We start from the raw sequence: 23724 nt of genomic DNA on the forward strand, positions 1-23724 counted from the left end.
TGGCTGGTCGGCGGCCAGCGGGAGCGAGGGCACTGCTAGGATTGGGCTTGTCGGGGCACGAAGTGACAGTAGAAGAGTGTGGACGAATTCAGAAGTGGATTGGCCGGTCGACGGCTTCATCATTAAAAAGGACGCGTTGAGGGCGGCTGGGAGGCTCATGTGTGGGCCCATCCACACGTGCAGATTAAATGGGGCCGGTGGGAACCAGTTGCGTTGCCGACATGTGGGCCCGAGGGTGAAAGACGAGAGGACATGTGCACGTCTATGATGTGTTCGTCTGAGCGTAAATCCGGCTAAAATTTGCGTAGGAATTGGGTGGGGCAAGTCAGACATAATTTGCCCCCGAACGCGAGTGTTAGGCCCATACCTGGCCAAATGGGCTGGCCCGGCCCGTGTTGGCACGAATAATAACCGGGTCGCGCCGGGCGGGCCCACGGGCTGGGGCTAGCAGCCTAGACACGACACGTAGGCTACGTGGGCCGGCACGCGGCACGCCCAGGCACGTCGGCCCGCTGTAGCGCGTTGGCCTTCCTGGCGTGATTTTTTTTTCTTTTTTGTTCATAATACCTCTGAAAACAGCGAAAAGGCCAAAAAAATGTAGAAAATTGCAAAATTTGTTAGAATATTATGTGGGATAAATCTAGAGCTTTATTAGCAGCTACATCATTAAAAACTTCCATGTCAAATAAGTAAAAGAATACAAGACATGCTATAGAATTACAAAAGGATAAAAAAAGACGGAGAATGGACGTTTGGCTCTCGGCCTCCATGGAGGTCTTTTTTTGAAAATAAATCAAAATTCAAACTTTTTGGTTTCAATTTTTTTTGAAAAAAAGTATGCAAGTAAACAAGAATGTTATGTGTATGTGGGTAATATTTCAGGATGAAAAACGTTGAAATGCGACCTGTACAAATATGACAAATTCATGGCCCGGGAGGATGAATAGTATCATGTGTTAAAAACCCTAGATTTGTCTTTTTTGCACATGCCTCATTTCAACGTATTTTGTCCTGAGAATTTACACACATATGTGTTATGCTTTCATGTATATCTGTGTTTTTTTTCAGAATATTTTAAAACGCAGAAAATATGAAATTTGATGAAATTCGAAATTTTCAAAACCGGGCTCCATGGAGCTCGGCCTCTAAAGACAATATTCGACAAAGACTGCACTATATAACACTACTAATACTCAGATCCAAGCACTAATAAAATACGCATGCACGACAAAAAATTGAACATATTAGAGTATTAGGTATTTATATAGGACATATATAATTTTATATTTCAAAAAAAAAGGGCCGTGCCGTGCCGGCCCGCGTACCCAGCCACGGCCCATGGCGTGCCGCATGCCGGGCCTGGCCCATTTAGCCCGGGCCGTGTCGTGCCGTGCCCGCGTGCTACCGGGCCGGCCCAGTTAGCACGGCCCGTTTGTTCGGCTATAGTTGGGCCGTGGCATTTGTCTTAGACTTAAACGTATCCAAGGTCGTGCGTTGTGCGTTGGAGTTGGCCCTAGTCTCATTCGTCTCGCCGCCCCCGGTTTCCGTTTCCGGTTCCACCCCGAGTTCCGCCTCCGGTCTCTCCTCCGCCGGCGCAGGATGGCGGCGGCCGCGGGCACAGCGAGGCAGGCGGGCGCGGCGCCCAGGGTGGGGCTGCTGTACGACCAGAGGATGCTGGCGCACGCGCCTGCCGGGAAGAAAGAAAAGGAGACCCCCGAGCGGCTACGCGCCATCTGGCGCAAGCTCGCCGCCGAGGGCGTCACCTCCAGGTACGCGCCGCCAGCGACTCTCTTAAGCGAGAACCGCGCCACCTCGTGCCCCCCCCCCCCCCCCCCCCCCCCTTTTTTTTTTCTGCATACGGTTCCGTGGAATCGCCGGAGATAGATGGGAGGTCCTCGCGCGCCCCGCTGTGCTTGATCTGTTTCCTGTTACGACTGTAAATCTGCATGATTATGTTTTGGTTATCTGAAGTGCCCCAAATGGTGACGGGCCCGAGAGGGGGGGGGGGGGGGGGGTATAGATTCTTCATACAATAGGTTCGAACATGTATGCACAGTAGCGCTGAAAAGGTATAGAGTTCTGGTATTTCTGCAATTCTGGGTACTCAAGCCATTGCCTGTGCACAGTAACCTGGATGCTACTAGAGTTAAGTTTGAACATTGGCATTATGGCTTTTGTGCTGCCCACTGTTTGCATTATAGGTTCAAACATGTATGCAGTTTAACACTGAAAGGAACGGAGTCCTTCTGGTATTTCTGCAATTTTGGGCACTCCAGCCCTTCCTTGTGTACAGTAACTTGGATGCCTGCATGCGTCCATTTAAAGAGGAACTGAAGTGGCTCACCTACAGGGCCAAAAGGAAGGAGTATAGTGGCCTGATTGATTGGGTCAAAGCTTTCAGATGAACTTAGTTCTTCCTCCATTGTAGCTTTTGTATTTTCTGTTCCTTGTTTGTTTTCACTAGGCCTGTATAGCTCTTTTGTTTTATTTCCGAACTTTACTTTGTAACATTTATTTGAAAATCAACAAAAATACGCAGCAGAGTCCTGCTGTTTCCCTTGAAAAAGTAACTTGGATGCCACTAGAGTGGAGTTTGAACATCGGCAGTATAGCTTCTGTGCTGTCCATTGCTTGCATTACTTTGATTGACTAGATTAATGATTGTATGACTTTGCAAGGTTCTGTGGCTGTAGTGTAACATAAGTTTCTTCCAGGTGTGTGGGCATGAGGGCGAAGGTAGCCAAGGAAAAATATATAGCCTCTGTCCACGCCCGGAAGCACGTAGATCTGATAAGGAAAATCAGCTCGAAGGATAGTTCCGATCTAAAAAAGACTGCTAAGAAATTTGATTCCGTTTACTTCAGCAAAGGCTCCTCAGAGTCTGCTTTCCTTGCGGCTGGTTCTGTCATTGAGGTAATTTCCTTTTACTTTTCCTACATTGCATATGTACGTTCACTAGTCTTATACAGCAATTCTGGTTCCGCCGATCCTGAGTGCTGACAAAATGACTCGTTTGGCAAGTAGGTTGCTGAGAAGGTTGCGGCTGGTGAGCTGAGTTCTGCCATCGCTCTAGTCAGGCCTCCAGGCCACCATGCCGAACATAGCAAGCCCATGGGATTTTGCCTCTTCAACAATGTGGCAATTGCAGCTAACTACCTCTTAAATGAAAGGGTGTGTATTTGAAACTTCCCTGTTGAATGTTCTGTTAAGATCAATACGTGCTGTTTTTGTTTATCATTTCCTCTGTAGGAACAATCATATCAATTTGCTATGATGTGACCTACTGAGAACATGGAGTCATTTTCTGACTTCCCTTTTTCTGTTGCAGCCTGACCTAGGTATCAACAAGATATTGATTGTCGATTGGGATGTTCATCATGGAAATGGCACGCAGAACATGTTTTATAGTGACCCTCGTGTATTGTTCTTTTCAGTGCACAGGTATGCCACAACAACTTGGCGTTGCTTTGCTAGTTTTGTTTAGACTTCAGACTTTGCTTCCGCAAACATGCAAACCACTGTATGTATACGCATTAGATATAAAGAAGAAGTCTTAGTTTAGACTTTAGACTAGCTTCATAACCTTCACGATATGATATTCGTGAAGCGGTGGTAGTTTTGTTGCCTACATTTTTAAGGCTTACTGCTTTTTGAATGGATGTAGGATGCTGAAAGCGTTTTCTTACAGTGGATCTCTGTAGTTCATAGAAATTTAGAAACTCAATTTCTTATTTACATGGCATTAACAAACTCATTTTTGATATTAGTGAGCTCACCTTACTATAGTGCTCTTCGATATTGTACCTGCAATGATCGGGATTAAGTCTCCTCAGTTTTGTTCATTCAGCTGGGCTGTATAGCACGATCTAAATGCTTGAGCCCAGTTTGTGATTAATGTGCCATGGAACCTATTAACTATTAATCCGTTGTCAATGGAAGAATCTATAACAGATAACTTTATACTGTAGGCTTATTCATTTTTCTGTTTCATCATGGTTTTACCATTTTACTTCCTATGTCGACACTACTAGTATTGAATCAGCCTGAATTATCTGTTCTAAACTTCTAATCAACATAGTATGGTTACTTTATTTGTCATTTGAATTGTTACCTGCCCACCCTTGATTTTGGTTATAGTATATTAATCAATTCATTGTGTTTACTTACTATTGCTATCTGAGTTTAGTTTCCCATGCATCTGCAGGTTTAGATACTACAATTCATGTTTATATTAGAAAGAGGTGTTTATAATGCAACTTCAGTGCTTATGTTTGAAAACTGAGTTGTACTTGTTATATAACTCTTGCTCTAATATGTTTGATTTATCTGCACTGTTATAGTCTGGAGCATCCGATGCTGATATTTATCCTTTTTTTCTCCGACATATGTAAAAGTTCTAGCCTCTCAGATCCAACGCTGGAACTTATTCTAACATTTTTCTAGTCTAGTGTCAAGAAACGTCTTACATTATGGGACGGAGGGAATAGTAGGTAGGTACCTGAGGAAAGCTGCTGTTCTAACCGCTTATCATTTAAGTTTACATACACGTTACCTTGGCTGATGAATCTACAGATTGTGTACATGTTTGTTTAAGGCCTCTCCTAGAACTACCCAACCAATTCTGATCGAAATCTCAAATTTTCGCAGTTGTTCCATTGCATTCTGTTGATCCTTCAGTAATGTGTAAACTATTATTCCAATGTTTGCTCTGTAGATATGATTATGGAAGGTTCTACCCTTATGAAGCGGATGCATCACACGTTTTCATTGGGGATGAAACTGGTCGAGGGTACAACATTAATGTGCCCTGGGAGCATGCGAAATGTGGTGATGCAGATTATGTTGCTGCATGGGACCATGTACTCCTTCCTGTTGCAGAAGCATTTGATCCGGATATAATATTACTGTCTGCTGGGTTTGATGCAGGTAGATAGCTGGAAAATTCTTAGAAACTATCTTATCATTAAAATTTAAACATCTAACTAATCTAGGCACTTCAAGTGAAGCCTGGCTGTTGCTATATACTGGCATTGCAGTTTATTCTATGGGCTAGATGTGCACTGGTTCGACTACACCTTAGATACTTGATTTCGTATTTGCATGACTAATGAGATCTTCACTGAAGATATTTTGACAACCACTGTGGCTTTGTTGTATTATATTGCTATTACATGCCAATGGAATCAAAACTTCCGTGTCTCTCTCATATGATCATGCATGTTCTTGTTACTCACTGGTTTTGAATATTTTCCCTGTTTCTTTTTTGCTAGCACGGGGTGATCATATGGGTGATTGCTGCATCACTCCAAATGGATATGCACTGCTACTAACAAAGGTATGGATTTGCAGGTTTGCAGCAAAATGACCTTTCATTAAGCTCACTGAACCATGCACTCTCCTGGTCTTAAAAACATTTTTCATTCTTGACCTTGGAGTTTGGATGTGATAGAGTAGCGTTTATGTTATTGCCACGGTCATTCATTTTTGTTGTCATGCTTTGGTGTTACCTGTTTGAAAATTTTCATTTGATTCCATCAATTTATTAGTATCTCCTATAATTTTTTTTTACTTTCTACTCAGCTAATCGATGCTTATGCTTATGCCTTTCTACATTTTACCTGCAGCTGTTAGGTTTTGCAAAAGGAAGGATTGTGATGGCCCTTGAAGGAGGTTATAACCCTGAGTCCATAGCAAACTCAGTTTGTGCTTGCGCAAAAGTATTGTTGGGAGATAAATTCACACTTAACTCTCCAGAGATGCAACCATTCGAATCTACATGGAGAGTCATACAAATGGTAATAGTCCGCAATGTACTATTTCTGTCTAATTTGGTCTCGCTATGCGTATCTGTAATTTAGTTCTCATTCCCCCTTGCACTGACCAGGTACGCGATGAATTAAAGACATACTGGCCTGTTTTGAGCAGTAAGCTTCCGGAGAACGTATCTTTGAGGAGTACGCCGTCATATTGAGGTGAATTTCCTCTTTCTATTTTCTTCTTCTTGGGGACTTGAGTTGGGGCCTGCTTGGTCTGACCTCCGACTAATGAGTTGTGCTTTTATGTATGAGATGTGGATCGCTCTGTTCCAGATTCGTTTGCTGGGAAACTTGACACCATCTTCTCTTACTTTTCACCAACATGTCATGTCCACAGTTGCAGCTTTCAAATTACCTTCTTAATGGAAGATTTTTTTTTGTTCCAGGGTTATAATGAAGCACCATAATGTAGCTCAATTCCATAGATGAATGCATGTTCACGAGTGATGTGGACTGTATTACACAGCTCAGTTGATATGCTATTTCCATATTATCCGCAGGCAGTCCGTACTTGATGAACCTTTTTTTTGTTGTTGTGATCAATGCTTCATGTGTATGCTTATTCTGAGGTGCCTATCAACTTTTAAACTCTTAACCTTTGCAAAAGAACATACAGAGTTATACAGCTCAGCTATATTTATACTGTGCACTTTAATTATCTTGTGCCAATAGTCTCACATTTGATTTACTCCCTCCGTCCCAAAATAAGTGTCTCAACTTTACTACAACTTTGCACTAAAGCTAGTACAAAGTTTGAGACACTTATTTTGGGACGGAGGGAGTACCATTTATGCATCTTGATGCATGGAGGCTTACTGTATAGCTAAGACGATCAATAGGAAATATTAACCCGATGGTGGAGCCCTTGAATAATTTCTCTTTCTTGTTTTCCCCATTGGGGATGAACAGCCATGCACTTCTTCTAGTTCTGAGTCTGATGTTTTGAGTATGATATGCTTGGAGATCCGCATTGTCAAAAGTTCAATATTTGGTATGCCAGCTTAGGTTCGAACATGTAGAAACCAAGATTCTTGTGCTACATCGAAGGGGGTAAGGTAAAGTTGAAAGCACATTGTCTTTTATATATGGCAAGGAACATTTAGGTTCCTCTATTTAAAGTTTGTAGCTTGTCGTTGCATTCATCATATCATTGATTTCTCGGGGAGATTTCATTCGGTGCACCCCTTTCAGTTAATGTAACTCAAATCACTTATCGATTCGGTGCACACCTTCCGCACAAATCGGGAATACATATTTCTCCACTTCATACATTAGTCTGTTACGCACCGATGTATCGGTTCAATTGGGGAAGCTGCTGGCCAGAACAATAGCAGCTCACGCTTGCTCCACGACGTTCGAACAAACCTTCTCTAGCCCATGGCTCTTCATGCCTTCCTCGCTGCTCCTCTTAGTTTGTTTGATCTGGCACTATGTGAATCACAGTCGTCGACCTGGGGATCGGTGTCTATGAGTGCAAAGCTTCACGTCCGTTCGCTAGCAATGACCAAAGAGATTGAGGGCCTATTTGATTTGCAGGATTTTCAAAACAGGGGAATAGGAAAACACAGGATTGTAATGTCATGTTCATCTCAATCCTACAGCATTTTGGGTTGTTTGATTGCATCATAGGAAAGACAAATTATTCTTTCAAAGAGGTTCGAGTGGATGCTATAAATCCTATGGGTAGTACAAATAAATCCTTAGGAGAAATTCCTATAGTATTCAATCCTATGAATCAAACAAACAACATAGGAAAAATTCCTAAGGATTCTAATCCTCCAAAATTCCTATGAAAATCCCTTGAATCAAAGGAGCCCTGAACTGACTGTGGCCCCTTGCTGTATCCTTCACTCCTGCCTCTATAAGGGGAGAGGAGGGGGCCAAGCGTGATGTAAGGAGATGCGGACGGGCTGAGATGAGGTTGGGCCTGAAGGTGGGCTGTGTGGGTTGCACCATGCTCAGTATCCCTCGTCGAGGTGGAGGGGTTATGGGCTCTGGGCGAAAGCTTTGGCCGGCGGGGGGCCGGTACCGGTAGTGAAGGCATCCTAGGCGTTTTTATCCTCCTTGGAGGCGTTGCTGAAGAGTTCATCCGGACACCAGATCACTGTGGCTGGTACTAGGTTCCGGTGGCTATTGGCGTGGCTGGATCCCCTCCCACAAGGTTCAGTGGGGTGGTGCTGTGCGGAGCTCTTGGTAAAAGCTTTGTCCCCATGCGAGGTCGGTGAAGTTGACGCTCGCACGCGCCATTTACTTCTTGAAGGCGTTACCGAAGAGCTTCTTCACTCCTACCTCGGGTCGCTTTGGCCCTTGATCTATTGGTTTGTGTTTGGTGGTGGTGCCTAGTTTTGGTTGGGGCTGTTTGTACTCGTTGTTGGGGTTTTCGCTCAGTTTTCCCCTAATCAACCATGTTGTTGTGTGGTTTTTGGCCTAGTTTTCCCTATAAACCGGGCCAACTCTCTTCTTCTTAATGAAATAGCAGGAGCACCCTGCCCTCTGACAAGGTTCCGTCAAAAAAAAGTATCCCACCACATGAAATAGACTACATTTCCCTTTATGGCGTAGTAAGTGACTCGTTGTAATCCCCACCATTTATCCACATGAAATTTGTGTAGTTCTCTAAAGGGGTTGTACCAAAGGAATCCTTTTTGGGGGATATTTTGGTCTTCGGGAAGTGTTTTTAGTGCTTTCCGCAAATGTAAAATGCATAAGCGTCTTTTTATTATAATCTTGATGAATATAGTATTTCCCTTTGTCTCCTTATTATAACTTACTTTTTCCTTTTCTGAAGCATTATGCTTTGTGTGAAAGTTGCTATTCATTTTGATCTGTGGCAGGTTGATGATATGAGTGTATCATGTTTTGGTTCACATGACACAAGCCCACGAAGAGGTACCATGTGGAAGATGTGCATCATAGATTTTTTCAGGAGATCCTCTATCCCCTGTGGGGTACTGGTGGTGTTGTTTTCCTCAACCCTGATATAAACTACAGTGACAAGTCATATGTCTGCATGTACGAAATAATGTATGTTATATCATAACCACATCTATGTTTTATTGATCCTTGAATTAGGTCTGGGTGGAACATAATCTCTTGTCAGTGCTCTGATTTCATCGAATTTCTCTTTTTTACAGGCTTGAGCAGTTCAATGACACGTTGTTTCAAGAGAACTGTTTAGTGAAGGATATCAGCGAAGATGGAAAATTCAAGTCTCCTGGCTCTCGTTTGATTCGCTTGTCTGAAATAGACTCTGCCTCTTCACAAAAAACTCTTCATCTTGAACGTATTAAGGTTGGATTTGCTACTTTCCACATCAAGCGCACGCTTATCCTCCGCATAGAATTTTCTATATGCCTATGAATAAATGAGAATAGTTAATATCGCATCGTTGGAAAAAAAATGCTCTTAAGTGCGACTGTCCTTCTGACAGCACTTTGATAAAGGACACTACCAAACTCTTGTGTGGCCATCACTGGTAGAATCCATCACTCTTACAGATTAAAGCTAATGCCTGCTGTAATAGTTGATCCTTTGGTAAGGAAATGCCATGTCCTGCCTCTTTTGTCTGTCAGGTTGGTCTGAATTAGAAGTTACCGGGACTGATGCCTAGTCCAGATCGCAGTTTGGAATGTTACCTTGGATTTGAAGCTCTTTTGACATGATCACAACAGTCGAAAAAGGTCTTGTCTCAGTACATTATAAACTGAAAAGGATAAACTATTTTTTCTTCTCATAATGCCGCTTCATCCATAGCCATATAGCTGACACTAGTTGATTTTCTAAATAAATCTGATGCTAGTTATATTTTCATATCAGTGGATCATTTCTGCAAGTTATTAGTTTTTTTTGTTCATGTTCGTCATGCAAATTTCCTACAGGATATCTGGTGCTCCACGTGTAAAAACAATGTACTCTATCTTGAGAGGAGGATGACGTCCAATTTTAACTATGACGTAAACTCCGGTATTCACTTGGTAAAAAAATTCTTGTAGATACTATCCAATGCACTACTTGAAGAGAAGCGGTAAGAACACAGATGAAGATATGTTTTTTGGTGGATGGTGTGAAATTGTTTGTTTCCCTGCAGATAGATGCCCCTCAACAGCTGTTGCGCAGGGGGACCCCCCTCACCTATGCTGTTCAACATTGCTGTAGATGTTTTGCAAGAATTAATTCATAGGGCTAAGAGAGCTGGGTTAATTAGAGCGGTGTTCCTTGTCTAGTAGAGGGAGGCATTAATATGTTACAATATGTTGATGACACAGTACTTTTATTAAGAGCTGACAAGGTGTTAAAGAACATTTTATGCTTATTTGAGCATCTTTCTGGTCTAAAGATTAATTTTAATAAGAGCGAGCTTTTTTGTTTATGAGATGCTAGTGATCACATTGAAATATGTAGAGAAATTTGTACTTGTGTAGCTTGGTAGCTTACTTGGGCATCCCTGTGCATAGTGTTAAGCTTATGAATAGTGATTTGGAAAGAGTGGATGACAAGATGGAAGGGAAACTAGGAGCCTGGCAAGGAAGAATGATGTCTTATGGTCCTAAATTAATTTTGCTGAAATCCTGTTTGAGTAGTATACTTTGTGATGTCTATGTTTCGTATTCCTAGAGATCCTCTGCATAGAGTAGAATATTTTATGAAAAGACTTCTATGGCAGGATAGTGGTGAATCTGACAAGTACAATTTAGTGGAGTGGGAAAAGGCTTGCCAACCTATTCATCGGGGTAGGGGGGTCTGGGAGTAGTTGATCTAGCTGTAATGAATAGGTGTCTTTTGAGTAAATGGTTATGGAAAATAGAAAATGACGAAGGTATGAGGCAAGATATGATTAGAAGTAAATATTGTAATGAAGAGTCCTAGTCAGCATTAAGAGAAAACCTACTCAGTCTCATTTTATGAGTGGCCTCCTAGACTAGAAAAGAGTATTATAAATTTTGTAGGAAGCGAGTGGGGGATGGCAAAACTACTAGACTTTTGGGAAGACTCTTGATTAGGTAATGTTCCATTGTGTAGTAAGTTCCATAGATTGTATAATGCTAAAACCAGTTTTAATATTACTGTAGCAAAGGTGATTGGGGGTTGTTGGGATAATGTCAAATTTAGGAGGAGGTTGCTAGGTGATTTGGCTGAGCAGCAGGTGCAATATATCTGTGAGGACGTGGTTCTAAGTGAGGAGAGAGATAAGTGCGTGCGTTAACTACATGTGGTGAATTTACCGTTAGATCGATGTACCTGATGATCAAAGCTTTGCAAGTTAGATGTCCTTTTAGAAAATTATGGCTTATTAAAGTACCTCTTAAGATTACAGTTTTCTTGTGGTTGATGTTTAAGAATAGTATATTATTATTATTATTATTATTATTGCATGGAAAGAATAGTATATTATTGACTAAAGATAACTTGCCAAAAAAGAGGTTGGGTAGGAGATGAGAAGTGTCGTTTTTGTGAGGCCAAAGAATCTGTGGATCACCTCTTTATTCACTGTTCTATGGCAAAATATGAATGGGAAGCAGTTAGTTGTGCTTTGCTGGTATCCATGAATTTAGACACTGTTATGACCGGTTTAGCTTATAACCGGAGGAGGCCCACCGGGCAGTAGTTAGGGGCTTGGCCCACAAGTTATCTTAGGTTTATTTTTATGCGAGTTATCTAGGTTATAAATATAGGCTGTAAGACTCTTTTTCAGATTAAGCAATAAGAATATTATTATCCCTATTGCCCGGCTCCCAGAGGAGCCGGAACCCTAGCCGCCTCTAACCCTAGCCGCCGCCGCCATCTCCCTCCGACGCGACGGCGCCCGGCCGCTGTCGCGCCCGAGCAACGCCCCGTCCCACTCCATCCTTCCCCTACAACCTTCGGAGCAGGTCCGGTAGGACCCCTGGTTCTACCAATTTGGTATCCAGAGGCAAGGTTGCGATCATGTCGTCATCATCCTCCACGCCCATGCTGCCCGGCGGCACCACTGCCCCGATGTCCACCGCTCCGCTGGCCACCGCCCCGATGACCTCCGCCGGAGTCCCCATGCCGTCGGAGCAGGTCACGACCGCGTGCTTCCCCACGCCGCCAGCCCCAGTCACTTCCGCGCCGCCACCAGCCGCCGCTGTCTTCACGCCGGAACAGATGACCAGCACGCTGCAGCAGCTCGTGACGGCCGTCCAAGGGCTCCACATGAACCAGTACCACCAGTACATGGCAGGAGCGTACGACCTCCCGCCGGCTGCGCCGATCGCCACCTACGGCCACCCTGTGGCGTGGCTGTTCCCGGGCGCACCCGCATGCGGCGGGCCCTCGCTGTTGCCGTTCTAGACGGGGACCTCCAGCAGGCCACCACCAGCCGCCGCGGGCCTGTGGCATCTGCCGCCGCCACCATCGACGGCGCCCCTCTGGCACCTGCAGCCGTTGCCGTCCCCGGCAGCCGCTGCCCCCGTCCAGCCCCCGCTGCTGCCGCTGTAACCACCGGCGCCGCCCCTGCACAGCTCGGGGGTACCATCGCCGACCGGCCTCCCGATCCATCAAGTCCGGTTCCCGCCCTCTCCGTCGCCACTTCCAGCGTGGGCGGCTGGGTCTTCGCCATCGCCGGTCTACACCACGGCCCCCGAACAGCCGACTCCGTTCCCGCAGTTCGGTGGGCCATCCGGTTCCGCCGGTCCCTACCCGGAGTACTCCGACCAGGCGCCACCCGCCTCGCTGCTCCGCACCTCTGAGCCAGCTCAACACGGCGCTCCGACCCAGACACCGCCGCGGTTCGCCAAGATCGACTTCGCCACCTATGACGGCACGGAGGACCCCCTCAACTGGCTCAACCAGTGCGACCAGTTCTTTCGCGGGCAGCGCACCCTCGCATCGGAGCGTACCTGGCTCGCCTCGTACCACCTCCGCGGCCTGGCACATACCTGGTATTACGCCCTCAAGCAGGACGAGGGTGCCATGCCCCCTTGGGAGCGCTTCCGCGAGCTCTGCCTCCTTCGCTTTGGGCCTCCGGTACGCGGGAGCCGACTGGCGGAGCTCGGCCGCCTTCCCTTCACCTCCACGGTGCAGGACTTCGCCGACCGTTTCCAGGCCCTGGCGTGCCATGCGTCGGGCGTGACGGCGCAGCAGCGGGCCGACCTCTTCGTCGGTGGACTTCTGGATCACATCCGCGTGGACGTGGAGCTTAGGGGACCCCAGGATCTCCAGACGGCCATGTACTACGCCCGCGCGGTGGCCATCCAGCAGGAATCACCGTCCCGGGCCGCTGGGTCGCTACCCTCGCCGGATTCCGCGCAGGGTCGGCCTGCGCAGGCTTCCGCGGCACCCCTTGCCGCGACCGCGGCGCGCCCGTTCCGCCGGCTCACCTCAACCGAGCTACTCGAGCGTCGCCGCCAAGGGTTGTTCTGCGACGAGCCCTACACGCCCGGCCACGCCTGCTCGCGACTCTTCTACCTGGAGGTTGCAGACTACATTCCGGAGGACGCCGTCGCCGCCGACCTGGCCGCCCCAGCTGTCGAGCAGGTGTTTGACGCTGGTTGATCACCTCGAGGATTTCAGCAAGCGCTTCCCCACCTTACAGCTCGAGGACGAGCTGTTTGTGCAGGCAGGGAGAAGTGTTATGACCGGTTTAGCTTATAACCGGAGGAGGCCCACCGGGCAGTAGTTAGGGGCTTGGCCCACAAGTTATCTTAGGTTAATTCTTATGCAAGTTATCTAGGTTATAAATATAGGCTGTAAGACTCTTTTTCAGATTAAGCAATAAGAATAGTATTATCCCTATTGCCCGGCTCCCAAAGGAGCCGGAACCCTAGCCGCCTCTAACCCTAGCCGCCGCCGCCATCTCCCTCCGACACGACGGCGCCCGATCAACGCCCCGTCCCACTCCATCCTTCCCCTACAACCTCCGGAGCAGGTCCGGTAGGACCTCTGGTTCTACCAGACACTGTACAAGGTATTTCTCTGTGGATCATAAGATTTCCTGGTAAGATGAGAGGACTAATGGCTGCAAGGTTAGCAGTGGTGATTAGGGGCTTAGGGCAATTTGGTAGGTAGGAATAATGCATATATGCTTTAGAGGTATTTATCCGTATGATCCGAGTAGCGTTATTACTCAAGTTTCTCACTGGTTGGAACACTGGGCTGGTTTGCAGGAGCAAGACTATTGTCGCAGGTTGCAGCTGAGATGTACAGCCAAAAGAGAGGGTGGGCGCCAGTGGTGCCGCGAATAGCTGGATGAAGGAGTTATCTGGGAGCTTTTGATCACTCGGCTGGGTTGTGTGTTTGGTTCTGCTTTTGGCTGTTGTTGTTGCACAATCCTGCAATGCAGCGTTCAGAGCCTAGAAGAAGTGAGTGGTGGCGTGCGGTTTGTTCTACTGGAGCCTTTTATAGTGCAGGTATAGTGGTTTTTAGATTGGGTTTTATAGTACAAGAACGTCTTATATTATGGGACGGAGGGAGTATTTTGTTAGATGGTGCTGTTATGTATGATCGAATCTGATTGTTGGTCGATCCAAGTTACCCTGTCGTATTATCATTGCTGCTTCCCTTCCACGAGTCCCTTGATCGATCTGTACTAGGACGCTTCCTAGTTTGATTCGGAACTAGAGGAGCCGTAGTGGAGGCCTCATTCTGCGCCAGCATTGGATCTGACCGACTATGTCACCCATGCGGAAGTTTCGAGTGTGTGTGTGTGTATGAACATGATGTATGCAATGATACGATAGGGGGGCTCCCTGCTGCCTGCCCTATCCCAAGATTTATCATGTCATGTATCATCGGCACGGAACAATTTTAAGCGACGCACATGAGGACGCCCCCATCCACTTGTAAACACATTTTACAGTCACAGGCGTGCACCGGAGAGGCCACATCACATGGGCGCATTGGAGAGATGGCCTGGCCACTTAGATCCGCGTAGTCTGCTTGCTCGGTCTAGGCCACATGTGCGCATTGGAGATAAAATTGATTAAAACAAATCGGCATAGATGGAAACTAGATGTTTGGTTTATGTCATATGCAGAAGTTAGGGGGCCATGATGTGATGTAGTGTGTAAACACTAGTCGCGAAAATAAAATAGAAAAGAAAACAAAATCAGAGAACCCGCTAGAAGGAGGGAAGAAGAAAAACACTAGTCACGGAAATAAAAAGGGAAAGAAGAAAAATAGACGCAAAAAGGACGGAAAAAAAAAATCAGAGAACGAGCTAGAAGGAGGAAAGAAGAAAAATAGACGCAAAAAGGAAAGGAAATAAAATCAAAAAATGCGCTAGAAGGAGGGCTCGAACCTCCGACCTTGTGGTTAACAGCCACACGCTCTAGCCAACTGAGCTATTCCAGCTTGATGGCAACGAGCCGAACTCTATATAGATAATCCATACGTTGCTAATAGACACAAGTACACCTAAACTCGAAGATATTCCAGGTCTTCCTCGTTCAAACGGGGGATTGATGGATGGTGGCAGGAACAAGCACCGAATCACCATGAGTTATGGCCTTGGAAGCGAGCGACGATATTTCTCTCTCTTCAAACTAGCCGAATCGTGCATCAGTAAGAATAGGAAACCGCCTTGACCTGATCACGCTTCCTTGCCCAGCTCACCGAACAGCTGCATGTCCATCACAGGCCAAAGGGTAAAGACCTTGCGCATATGTTGCAAAATTCCTAGTGATTTACAGAACAATATGGACATGGTATATTTTCCTAGGATTGGTTGGTGTGTCCGTTGAGCTCAGCATTGGTTTCAACCTGCCGAGAACCTGAGACAGCCCCCCAAGAAAACAGGTGATGGTACTCCTAGTTGTCCTGGGATGTGTTACCGAGGAGCAGTTGAACTGATGCAATCAACACCAGTAGGATGTCACTCTGGATTGTAACACCTCACACGTAAGTTTTGGTGCACCTATAACGATGTAACCACTTCAGCTCACCAATTCTCAGTTTGCACCAGCTAATCATGTGACCATTTTTAGCACCTACATAACTACTCCCTCCTTCCACAAATATAACATGTTTCAGAACATAAGATCAACGGAGTAAGTACATAGCTACGTTCCTGTACAGCGAAAACAAGATGGACAACGTGTACAGCGACAGCGTCGTCTAAGAGGCCAAACCGGCAACCAAAGCAACAGCATGCCAATTGCCAAGAGCAGCGACGAGTAAAATTGCAAGGATTTAACTTCCAACACTGGCAGCAGTACAGAAACAGCAGCATCAAGTCAAATGCAAGGTTCCAACTTTCCAAACCAAGGTAAGGTACAGAGACAACAAGATACACTCCCAACATCAACCACCCTCACTTTGGGGCGTTCCTGATGCATCACAACAGTATCCCCCGTCTTTCGGGGTTTCCCCGCTGGCGGCGGGCATACTGCACTACAAATACATAAATATGAAGAAGAACATACACATCACCGAGATTACGGACAGACGGCACCGACACAGACAGGCTCACATCTTTAGAGGCCTACTTCTTCCGAGTACCAGGTCCTTTCTGGGGGAAATGCAACCACCAACCAACAGCTTGCGCTTTCATGGACGACGGACGGGACAGATCATTGTGAAAACATCTTCCACAACTTACAGGGATGATATTTACTAAAAAGAACCACAGAGCAACCACAAACATGTTCCGAAGCAGATCAGGCGTCTTCTGTCTTGCACAGGTCTAGCAGTGACAGTGTCTGCAAAATTGAGATGAGAATGTTTCAGTCCACAAGTCTTACTCAAGCATCTATTATCATGACAGCAGCTGGAGCAAGGTATATATACCTCTGCTATGGAGAGCTCGAGGCGGAATTTAGGACCATCATAGTGGTGCAGCACTGGCCTGAAAGCATCCTCTTCCAAGGCCTTGCAAAGCCTTCTAATGCGGATCCTCACCTGATATGATGGATGAATATGTCAGATCATGAAAAACAAGCCTGATATTCTATAAACATATGTCAACCTTAGAAATTAATTACCTGTGCTGGGAATCTGGATTCACCTTTGCACTTCTTATCTTCCCAAGCAGTGGGATCAATGTTTGATCCTCCAAAACTAGCAGCCTGAGACAAGAAAATCTGATAAGAATGATGAAGAACAAGCACTATAATCTGCTAGATTTCAACCGAGATGCATGTGCATTTGGAATGGAACTTTGAGAACATGTACGCTTCTAATTTCAGCCAGGCAATATGGGAAGGGCCACAGAAGCACGTTTGGCTAATAGGGAAATAACATCAGGAGAAAGTTGGCTTAGAAGCACAGGAATTAATTTGGTAACCTACCATGTTTTATTACAGCTAGAAGAAAGAACAGGAAAGTTCAAGTTCTTGATTGCATATGGTAGAGTATCTAGACCACCAGAATGGCATTTCCTATTTAATTCAGTTCCAAGAAAACACTAGCTAAAACTTTTCATCTATCCATGCAAATGATATAAGCATTTATGTATGACAAATAGAACTGTTACAAGGTATTCATGAAGAGGCTTGCAATTCCATTCGAATAAGGAGGCTTGTGGTTATCAGAAAATGAAACAATCGCACACCTCAAACACCCCATGTAGCTGATGGGTCGTGTAGTTGTAGAGGAAAAGAGGTAGACCAGGAGTGATGGCTCGGACTGAATCACGATATCTTGCTGGCAAGCCTGCAGAACAGAACAAACCATGAGTAACAGAGTAATTTAAATATAATTGTGTGAGATGGTATGTGAAATGATTTACAAGGATACATAGTAGCACATACCAAAAAGCTGTCTCTTGAGATCCTCCTGCATGGTATCATTGTTGCAGACAAAGATGTATCCACCAAGAACTTCATTCCTCGGTAGCATCTCGCTTGTTGGCAATGTTTTGAAGCGCTTGTCAACAGAGTTGTTGTTGCTGTTGCCTCCATTGTTGTTGTTACCACCATTGTGTTTGCCGTTTGCTTCCTTCCCATTCTGATTATTCGGATATTTGTTGACCCCGACATTCATCTTGAATGAATTGACATTACCATTGTTTCCCTTGGGGTACATCGGATTCATGTTATAGGCCATGTTGCGGAAAGGGTACTTCATGGCAGCCTCGTTCATCTTGAGATCATTCATCTTAAGATCCAGGTTCATGAGGCCAAGATTGAGGTGGTCCATCTTGTTGTCTTCTTGGTGGTAGGATAGCTTATCCCATTGCTTCACATCAGGGACGGTGTTCATCCGTGCATACTCAAAGTCATTCATCCTCTCAGCCTTTGACTTTGTGATCTCAGCCAGCTTTGATGTCATGAGAGACCATTGGCGGTCCTCCACCACCTTTGATTGCCCACGGAACTCATCTCCGAGATGCCACAAGTTGTCCATAGCTCGGTTCAAGCTCTCTGCACGCAGGAAAGGATTAACATATATCAGGTGACAAGCAACACTGGTACTCCGTGGGACATAATGATATTGGAGCAACATATCTCCCATACAACACAAAAATTAGAAATAACTTCATGCATGTTGCAATTATAAGAAACTAATTTTTTTTCAGAGCTGCTATCTAACTTTAGAATCAGACTAGACCACTACTTCAGGAAACAAAATGCTGAGCTACAAACCTATATTTACACCTCAACGAGCAATAAAACTGAACCAACGGAAATCCGTGAGAGAACTTTTTGACAAATCAATAATAGCCCACCAAGAATAGTGCATCCAGGCAGGCAAGTTTCGACAGCAACAACAAGCTGCCAGAATACGCTGTCCCCATGAACACAATCCCCACTCCTCGCTTTCTGATGCGCTTACCATCGCTCAACTATGATCATGCAAACTCTCTACGGAACAAATGGAACTAACACTGACCATTTCAATTCATGTTCATGACAACTTTCAACTTAAACCAAGCTTCGTAATACCATAAATCTATCATTCGACCGCACGAAATTAAAAATTCTATACACCAATTCGTCACCCAGAAGGACGCCAAATCACAACTATCATCTAGATCTATGAGAGCTTTGAACCGAATTTCGCGGAACCCTACTCCCCAAGCCCAGATCTGACACCCCTTCCTACCTTACTCTGGCGGGGCAAGGAGGCAGCCAGCGGCAGCCTGGAGCCCATGAGGTGGGCTCTGGCGCGCGGCACGCCAGGAAAGCGAGGCGCGGGCGGCAGGAACGAGACCGCGGCCGCGACGGGAGCGCCGCGTGAGGCGAACCGGGCGGGCGCGGCGCCGCTACCGAACACGCGAGAGGTGAGAAACGGGGAGAGCGGAGCGCGCCGTCGGATGCTACGAAGCGGAACAAAAAAATACCAAGGCGAATCTGGCGGAACCACCGCCCCCTACCCAACGACCGCGCCAAAATCGACGGCCGAAAGGCCAGCGAGATCGCATTTCGGGGCCTCAGAAGCAAGGAGATCGGAGAGGAGCCTCATACCTGCAAGATTCGGCGCCGGATTCCGGCGGGGAGGGCGCTGGATTTGGGGGCGAATCGCGAACTGCTGCGAGGAGGAGAGGAGTCGGCTCGGCTGGCTTGGCGTTGGCTCCCACTTCGCTCCGCCCACACGGAGTCCACCGGTCAGAGAGGTTTGAGAGGGTGAGGGAGGTGAGCTGTCCTGCTGTATTTATAGGAAGGCGGTGGCGGAAAGAGGCTCCGGGTTGCGGGTTATTTACCCGGTGTGCCACTGGTTGGGCAGGGGGCGGTCATTTGTTTGCTTTGGTTGGTGGTCGGCCTCGACGGTTGTTGCTCCGGTTGAGCGGATGCCATTTGTAGAACCCCTTAGAAAATGCCAGAAGGTTGTAGGAGCATATTCTGCAGGTCTTTGAATTGATAGATCATGTCTAAGCTGCTTGCATATATGCAGATTTGTTTTTCGTATTGCGAAAGAATCCCTGGATTTGAATGGCCCATATGAATATATGATGGACGATAAGAAGATTTCGGTTATTATGGTGGATTCGGTTGTGTGTATATTTGTGCGGTTTGTGTGTACGTTAAAATGTTGTATACCCGCAATCGGTGGCCGGCATGGCTAAGGTGGGGAACCAACTCTCGGCGAGGCGGTGGAGAACCACCTCCTTGCGTTACAAGGCTCTAAAGCGTAAGTAATTAATGATGAAAACCACCACTTTGCGTTTCATCAAGACTCAAGCACGTGGTGGCTTCGATGAGAACTCTACGAGATTCTAGATTTCTCTGTGGTTGTGGTCAATTGTATACGGAAGATGCTTATAACGCACGCTTGTGATGCCGTGTAGCTCGGTGGCGTGTGAAAAGCAAAGATAAGGAAGTAGGTGGTAGGTGCCGTCGTAACGCTTAGTCGGTCGTCTAGAAACGAACGCCAACATCGCTTGATGGATAGAGATTGAGGAAGTGGAGCTAACGTCGGTTAGATAGAGATCCCGAGACCAAGACATCGTCACGAGATAGATAGAGGCACCGCCCTGAGTGAGTATACACTAGAAAACAAAGATCACCGAGAGAAGAAATGGACAAGAGATAGATGAATAGATAGATAGGATTGTCGTATACCCTTTCACGACATGTTAGGTTGCAGAGGATAGGGAGGTCTTCTCAATCTCAACCGAAAATTATCCTTTTTTATCATGATCCTTCTTCACCATCTCGCCTTTGATCCTCTAAGTGCCACATATGCCTCATCCTTCCCTCGTGTGGCCTCTTTTCCTCCCGTAGGTCGCCACCTTTACACTAGTCACCTTTGCCGGATGGATGAGGACGAATCATGAAACAAGGTGAAAGGTAGAAACATGACGAGAAGGGGGGAGAGTAAGAGTTCCGCCAAAGGGGTGCTGAGCCGCTGACATTGTATTGATCATCCCTCTTCTGTCTTGGGGCCCATACCGTAAGCCTCGACCGCTCAGTGAAACTTCATCGCAGAAATGTTCGGGTGTGGCCATTTAGCATCCACAAAAATCTGAGCATTTTGTATAGGATTGGTGTGGAACACTATAAACATAGTGTAATCTTTAGTTAGAAGTAATGTCAAGATTTAACCCCTAAGGACATGCTTTATGAGGCTTCTCGTAATTTGATTGATTGATCTCTTCCATTTTTACACACGGAGAGGGCATTAGTTTCGAACAAAAAAAGGTTTACTCCACTCCTTTTTACTTTTCAAAAAATATTAACTAGTATGAAGAAAAAACAAAAAAGGAATTCCATTGAATTGTATTTTTATTGATCAATTAGGATTGACTTCTAGAACGTATAATTGTCTAAAAAGGGCTAATATACAAAGTTTCCAAGGAATCACGGTACTCGTATTCCCTTTAGGTGTCAAGGATTACTATACTCCTCCTTTTATCCCGACGTTAAAGCAGGTCTTGTTGAAGTGTCGAGGGTCATACACCTACCAATTTACCAAATATATATTTTATAAAACTCAATGTCGTAGCAAAGAGAAGAGAGGCGGTTTGCCACCTGGGTCGCTGCCGTCATAACCGCTTAGTCGGTCGTCAAAGGCCAACATAACCAGATAAATAGAGGCACCACACACGAGTAACTGTAGATTAGAAAACAAAGATTTTCGAGAGAAGAAATGAAAATAGTAGACATGATCACAGTATATAGTATTGAAGTAGTGGCTCTAATCCTACTTAAGGGACCACCCCTATCCTACATGGCATGCCACGTAGATGATCAACAAGAGTCAAATCTAGTTCATACTCAATACTAGTCAAGGCGGTCAATAATGGTCCAAGCCCCTCCCCCCCTCATGGGTCAAAGCAAGCCCTCCCGGTCAACAAAAGTCCAAGCAAGACTTCATGGTCAATAAATTAGAGGAAGATGACCTCGTAAAAGAATAAGTTAAAGCTGAATGCAAAGAGAGCAAAGAAAGCCCAATGTCGACGTAGACAGACTTCTCCATGGAGTAGGAACTATCCCCTCAACGGGCTATGACCCACCTCCTAGCCCAATAAGGGGCACATGGGCCTAGATAATTAGCCAGTTCTACTGTGCCACCTCCTCACTTCAAGGGTAGCATTGGTCATCTGTCAAAAGGACCCCTAGGCTATACAAGTCTCATATGGGCGTGTAACTCACTCAATCTCACTTGAATAGACTCAATAGGAGGGTCACTCACCCTTCCAGGCCCCTTTAGGAGGGTAAAAGAAGAGCAAGACTAAAAAATCTGAGGGAACATATAAGGTCCTGACTAGTCGGGAGCCATGGGACTCCGGAAGCACCGACACTCTAAGTATTTTTGTGCACTGAGCACCACTCTCGACGACCCTTCAATAGAATGTAGGTCATGCTCCCACGAGATGACTGAACCTATTTAAAAACATCGTTGTGTCACCTTGTCGAATGTATGACAACCTTCGCTATAAGGCTGTCATACACGCCTCGCCTACTCATCACTAACCACGTTGCTATGGAGACCCCTAATCGATAGTGGATTCTTAAACGTCAACAGATAGATATGTAAATAGATAAGAGCATCATACGCCCATTAGGGCACGTTTGGTCGGACTGTATAGTGAAGTCTTCTCAATCCCCACCAACAATTATCCATTTTATCATGATCCTTCTGCAACATCTTGCATTTGTTCATCTTAAGTGTCACATAGGCCTCATCCTTCCTCATGTCAACTCTTTTCCTCATGTTGGTTGCCATCTTTATGATAGTCGCCCAACCGAAACAATATGAAAAATACAAGAAGTGTCAACTGCTCTGTGCAAGATTGAGGGCCAAATCATGTTGATAGTATCGTTGAGTGTTTAGACATGGCCGTTTAAGATGCACAAGAGTTTTGTGTATAAGAATTGGAGTGAGACACTATAAACACTAGTAAATGCGTACGTGCAATGCATATTGATATTAGGCAGAAAACTAATTGCACATTGATATCACGCAAAAAATTAATAGCATGTTAATATTAGGTAGGATATCAATTACATGTTAATTACCTGGATAGTCCATATTTGGTATGTTATTAACTACACACTAAACATGTTGAGCGCTCGCGGTTGGAGCAATATAGGTTGTTTAATTAACACTGTTTGATGGCCGAGATTTGTTGGACCTGCCCCTTTTGATCTTTCTGTATTGATATATATATATATATAGATTGTGGAATGTTTAATTAGAAATAGTGCAAAAATGATTACAATAGTGATTTGATGCCATCATATTGCTCGTATCCATGAATGGATTAGGCAAAGTGTTGCTAAGTTCCAAAGGAAATACTGTACTCATCCTTTTATCCTCGTGCTAAAGCGAGCCTTGTTGAACTGTTGAGGTTCATACACCGACCAATTTAGCAAATAGTTATTGCATGCTTTATGATACCTGGGTGTGTCGGATTCCAGAAAAAATCAATAAGTTATATATTGAAATTCCAAAAAGTGTTGACAAAAAACCGACGTTTTACACCTAGGTATGATATGCATACTCTGAAGGAAATATGCCTTAGAGGCAATAATAAAGTTGTTATTTACATTTCCTTATATCATGATAAATGTTTATTATTCATGCTAGAATTGTATTAACCGGAAACTTAGTACATGTGTGAATACATAGACAAAACAGAGTGTCCCTAGTATGCCTCTACTTGACTAGCTCGTTAATCAAAGATGGTTAAGTTTCCTAACCATAGACATGTGTTGTCATTTCATGAACGGGATCACATCATTAGAGAATGATGTGATGGACAAGACCCATCTGTTAGCTTAGCATAATGATCATATAGTTTTATTGCTATTGCTTTCTTCATGACTTATACATGTTCCTCTGACTATGAGATAATGCAACTCCCGAATACCGCAGGAACACCTTGTGTGCTATCAAACGTCACAACGTAACTGGGTGATTATAAAGATTCTCTACAGGTGTCTCCGAAGGTGTTTGTTGGGTTGGCATAGATCAATATTACGATTTGTCACTCCGTGTATCGGAGAGGTATCTCTAGGCCCTCTCGGTAATGCACATCACTATAAGCCTTGCAAGCAATGTGACT

At 45.3% G+C, this 23724-nt stretch overlaps 2 protein-coding genes and 1 non-coding gene across 3 annotated transcripts; 1 reads left to right on the forward strand and 2 right to left on the reverse strand.

The window, feature by feature from the left end:
- The first annotated feature begins 1504 nt into the window (after positions 1–1504).
- LOC109747977 (histone deacetylase 5) lies at positions 1505–14325 on the forward strand. The gene is given in 17 exon segments (XM_040398269.3): positions 1505–1769; positions 2715–2913; positions 3025–3171; positions 3329–3441; positions 4715–4926; positions 5271–5335; positions 5625–5795; positions 5885–5969; positions 6317–6323; positions 6780–6798; positions 6800–6871; positions 8651–8720; positions 8723–8840; positions 8951–9107; positions 9695–9769; positions 9904–13743; positions 13943–14325. Coding segments are annotated over 16 exon segments (1773 nt in total). The 5' UTR covers positions 1505–1599; the 3' UTR covers positions 9997–13743; positions 13943–14325.
- Positions 14326–15054: 729 nt separating this feature from the next.
- Positions 15055–15128, reverse strand: TRNAN-GUU (transfer RNA asparagine (anticodon GUU)). The gene has a single exon. It is a non-coding gene; the product is annotated as a tRNA-Asn (tRNA).
- An 876-nt stretch (positions 15129–16004) lies between these two features.
- On the reverse strand, positions 16005–19461 carry LOC109747968 (uncharacterized). Its single transcript, XM_020307017.4, has 6 exons — positions 19181–19461; positions 17525–18136; positions 17326–17426; positions 16757–16840; positions 16563–16673; positions 16005–16474 (listed from the first exon to the last, which is right to left on the reverse strand). The coding sequence occupies exons 2-6, from the start codon at positions 18117–18119 to the stop codon at positions 16433–16435; spliced, it is 933 nt and encodes a 310-aa protein (XP_020162606.1). The 5' UTR covers positions 18120–18136; positions 19181–19461; the 3' UTR covers positions 16005–16432.
- Between the last annotated feature and the right edge of the window lie 4263 nt (positions 19462–23724).

The sequence above is a fragment of the Aegilops tauschii genome, chromosome 1 (assembly GCF_002575655.3).
Source record: "Aegilops tauschii subsp. strangulata cultivar AL8/78 chromosome 1, Aet v6.0, whole genome shotgun sequence".
Classification (NCBI taxonomy): domain Eukaryota; kingdom Viridiplantae; phylum Streptophyta; class Magnoliopsida; order Poales; family Poaceae; genus Aegilops; species Aegilops tauschii.

Excerpts from the sequence above, each read along its gene's own strand:
- LOC109747968 (XM_020307017.4), bottom strand. The coding sequence starts at position 18,119 with ATGGACAACTTGTGGCATCTCGGAGATGAGTTCCGTGGGCAATCAAAG. Across the intron at positions 17,427-17,524 it reads TCTCAAGAGACAGCTTTTTG|GCTTGCCAGCAAGATATCGT; the intron begins GTATGTGCTACT and ends TCTGTTCTGCAG. Across the intron at positions 16,475-16,562 it reads TCGAGCTCTCCATAGCAGAG|ACACTGTCACTGCTAGACCT; the intron begins GTATATATACCT and ends TCAATTTTGCAG.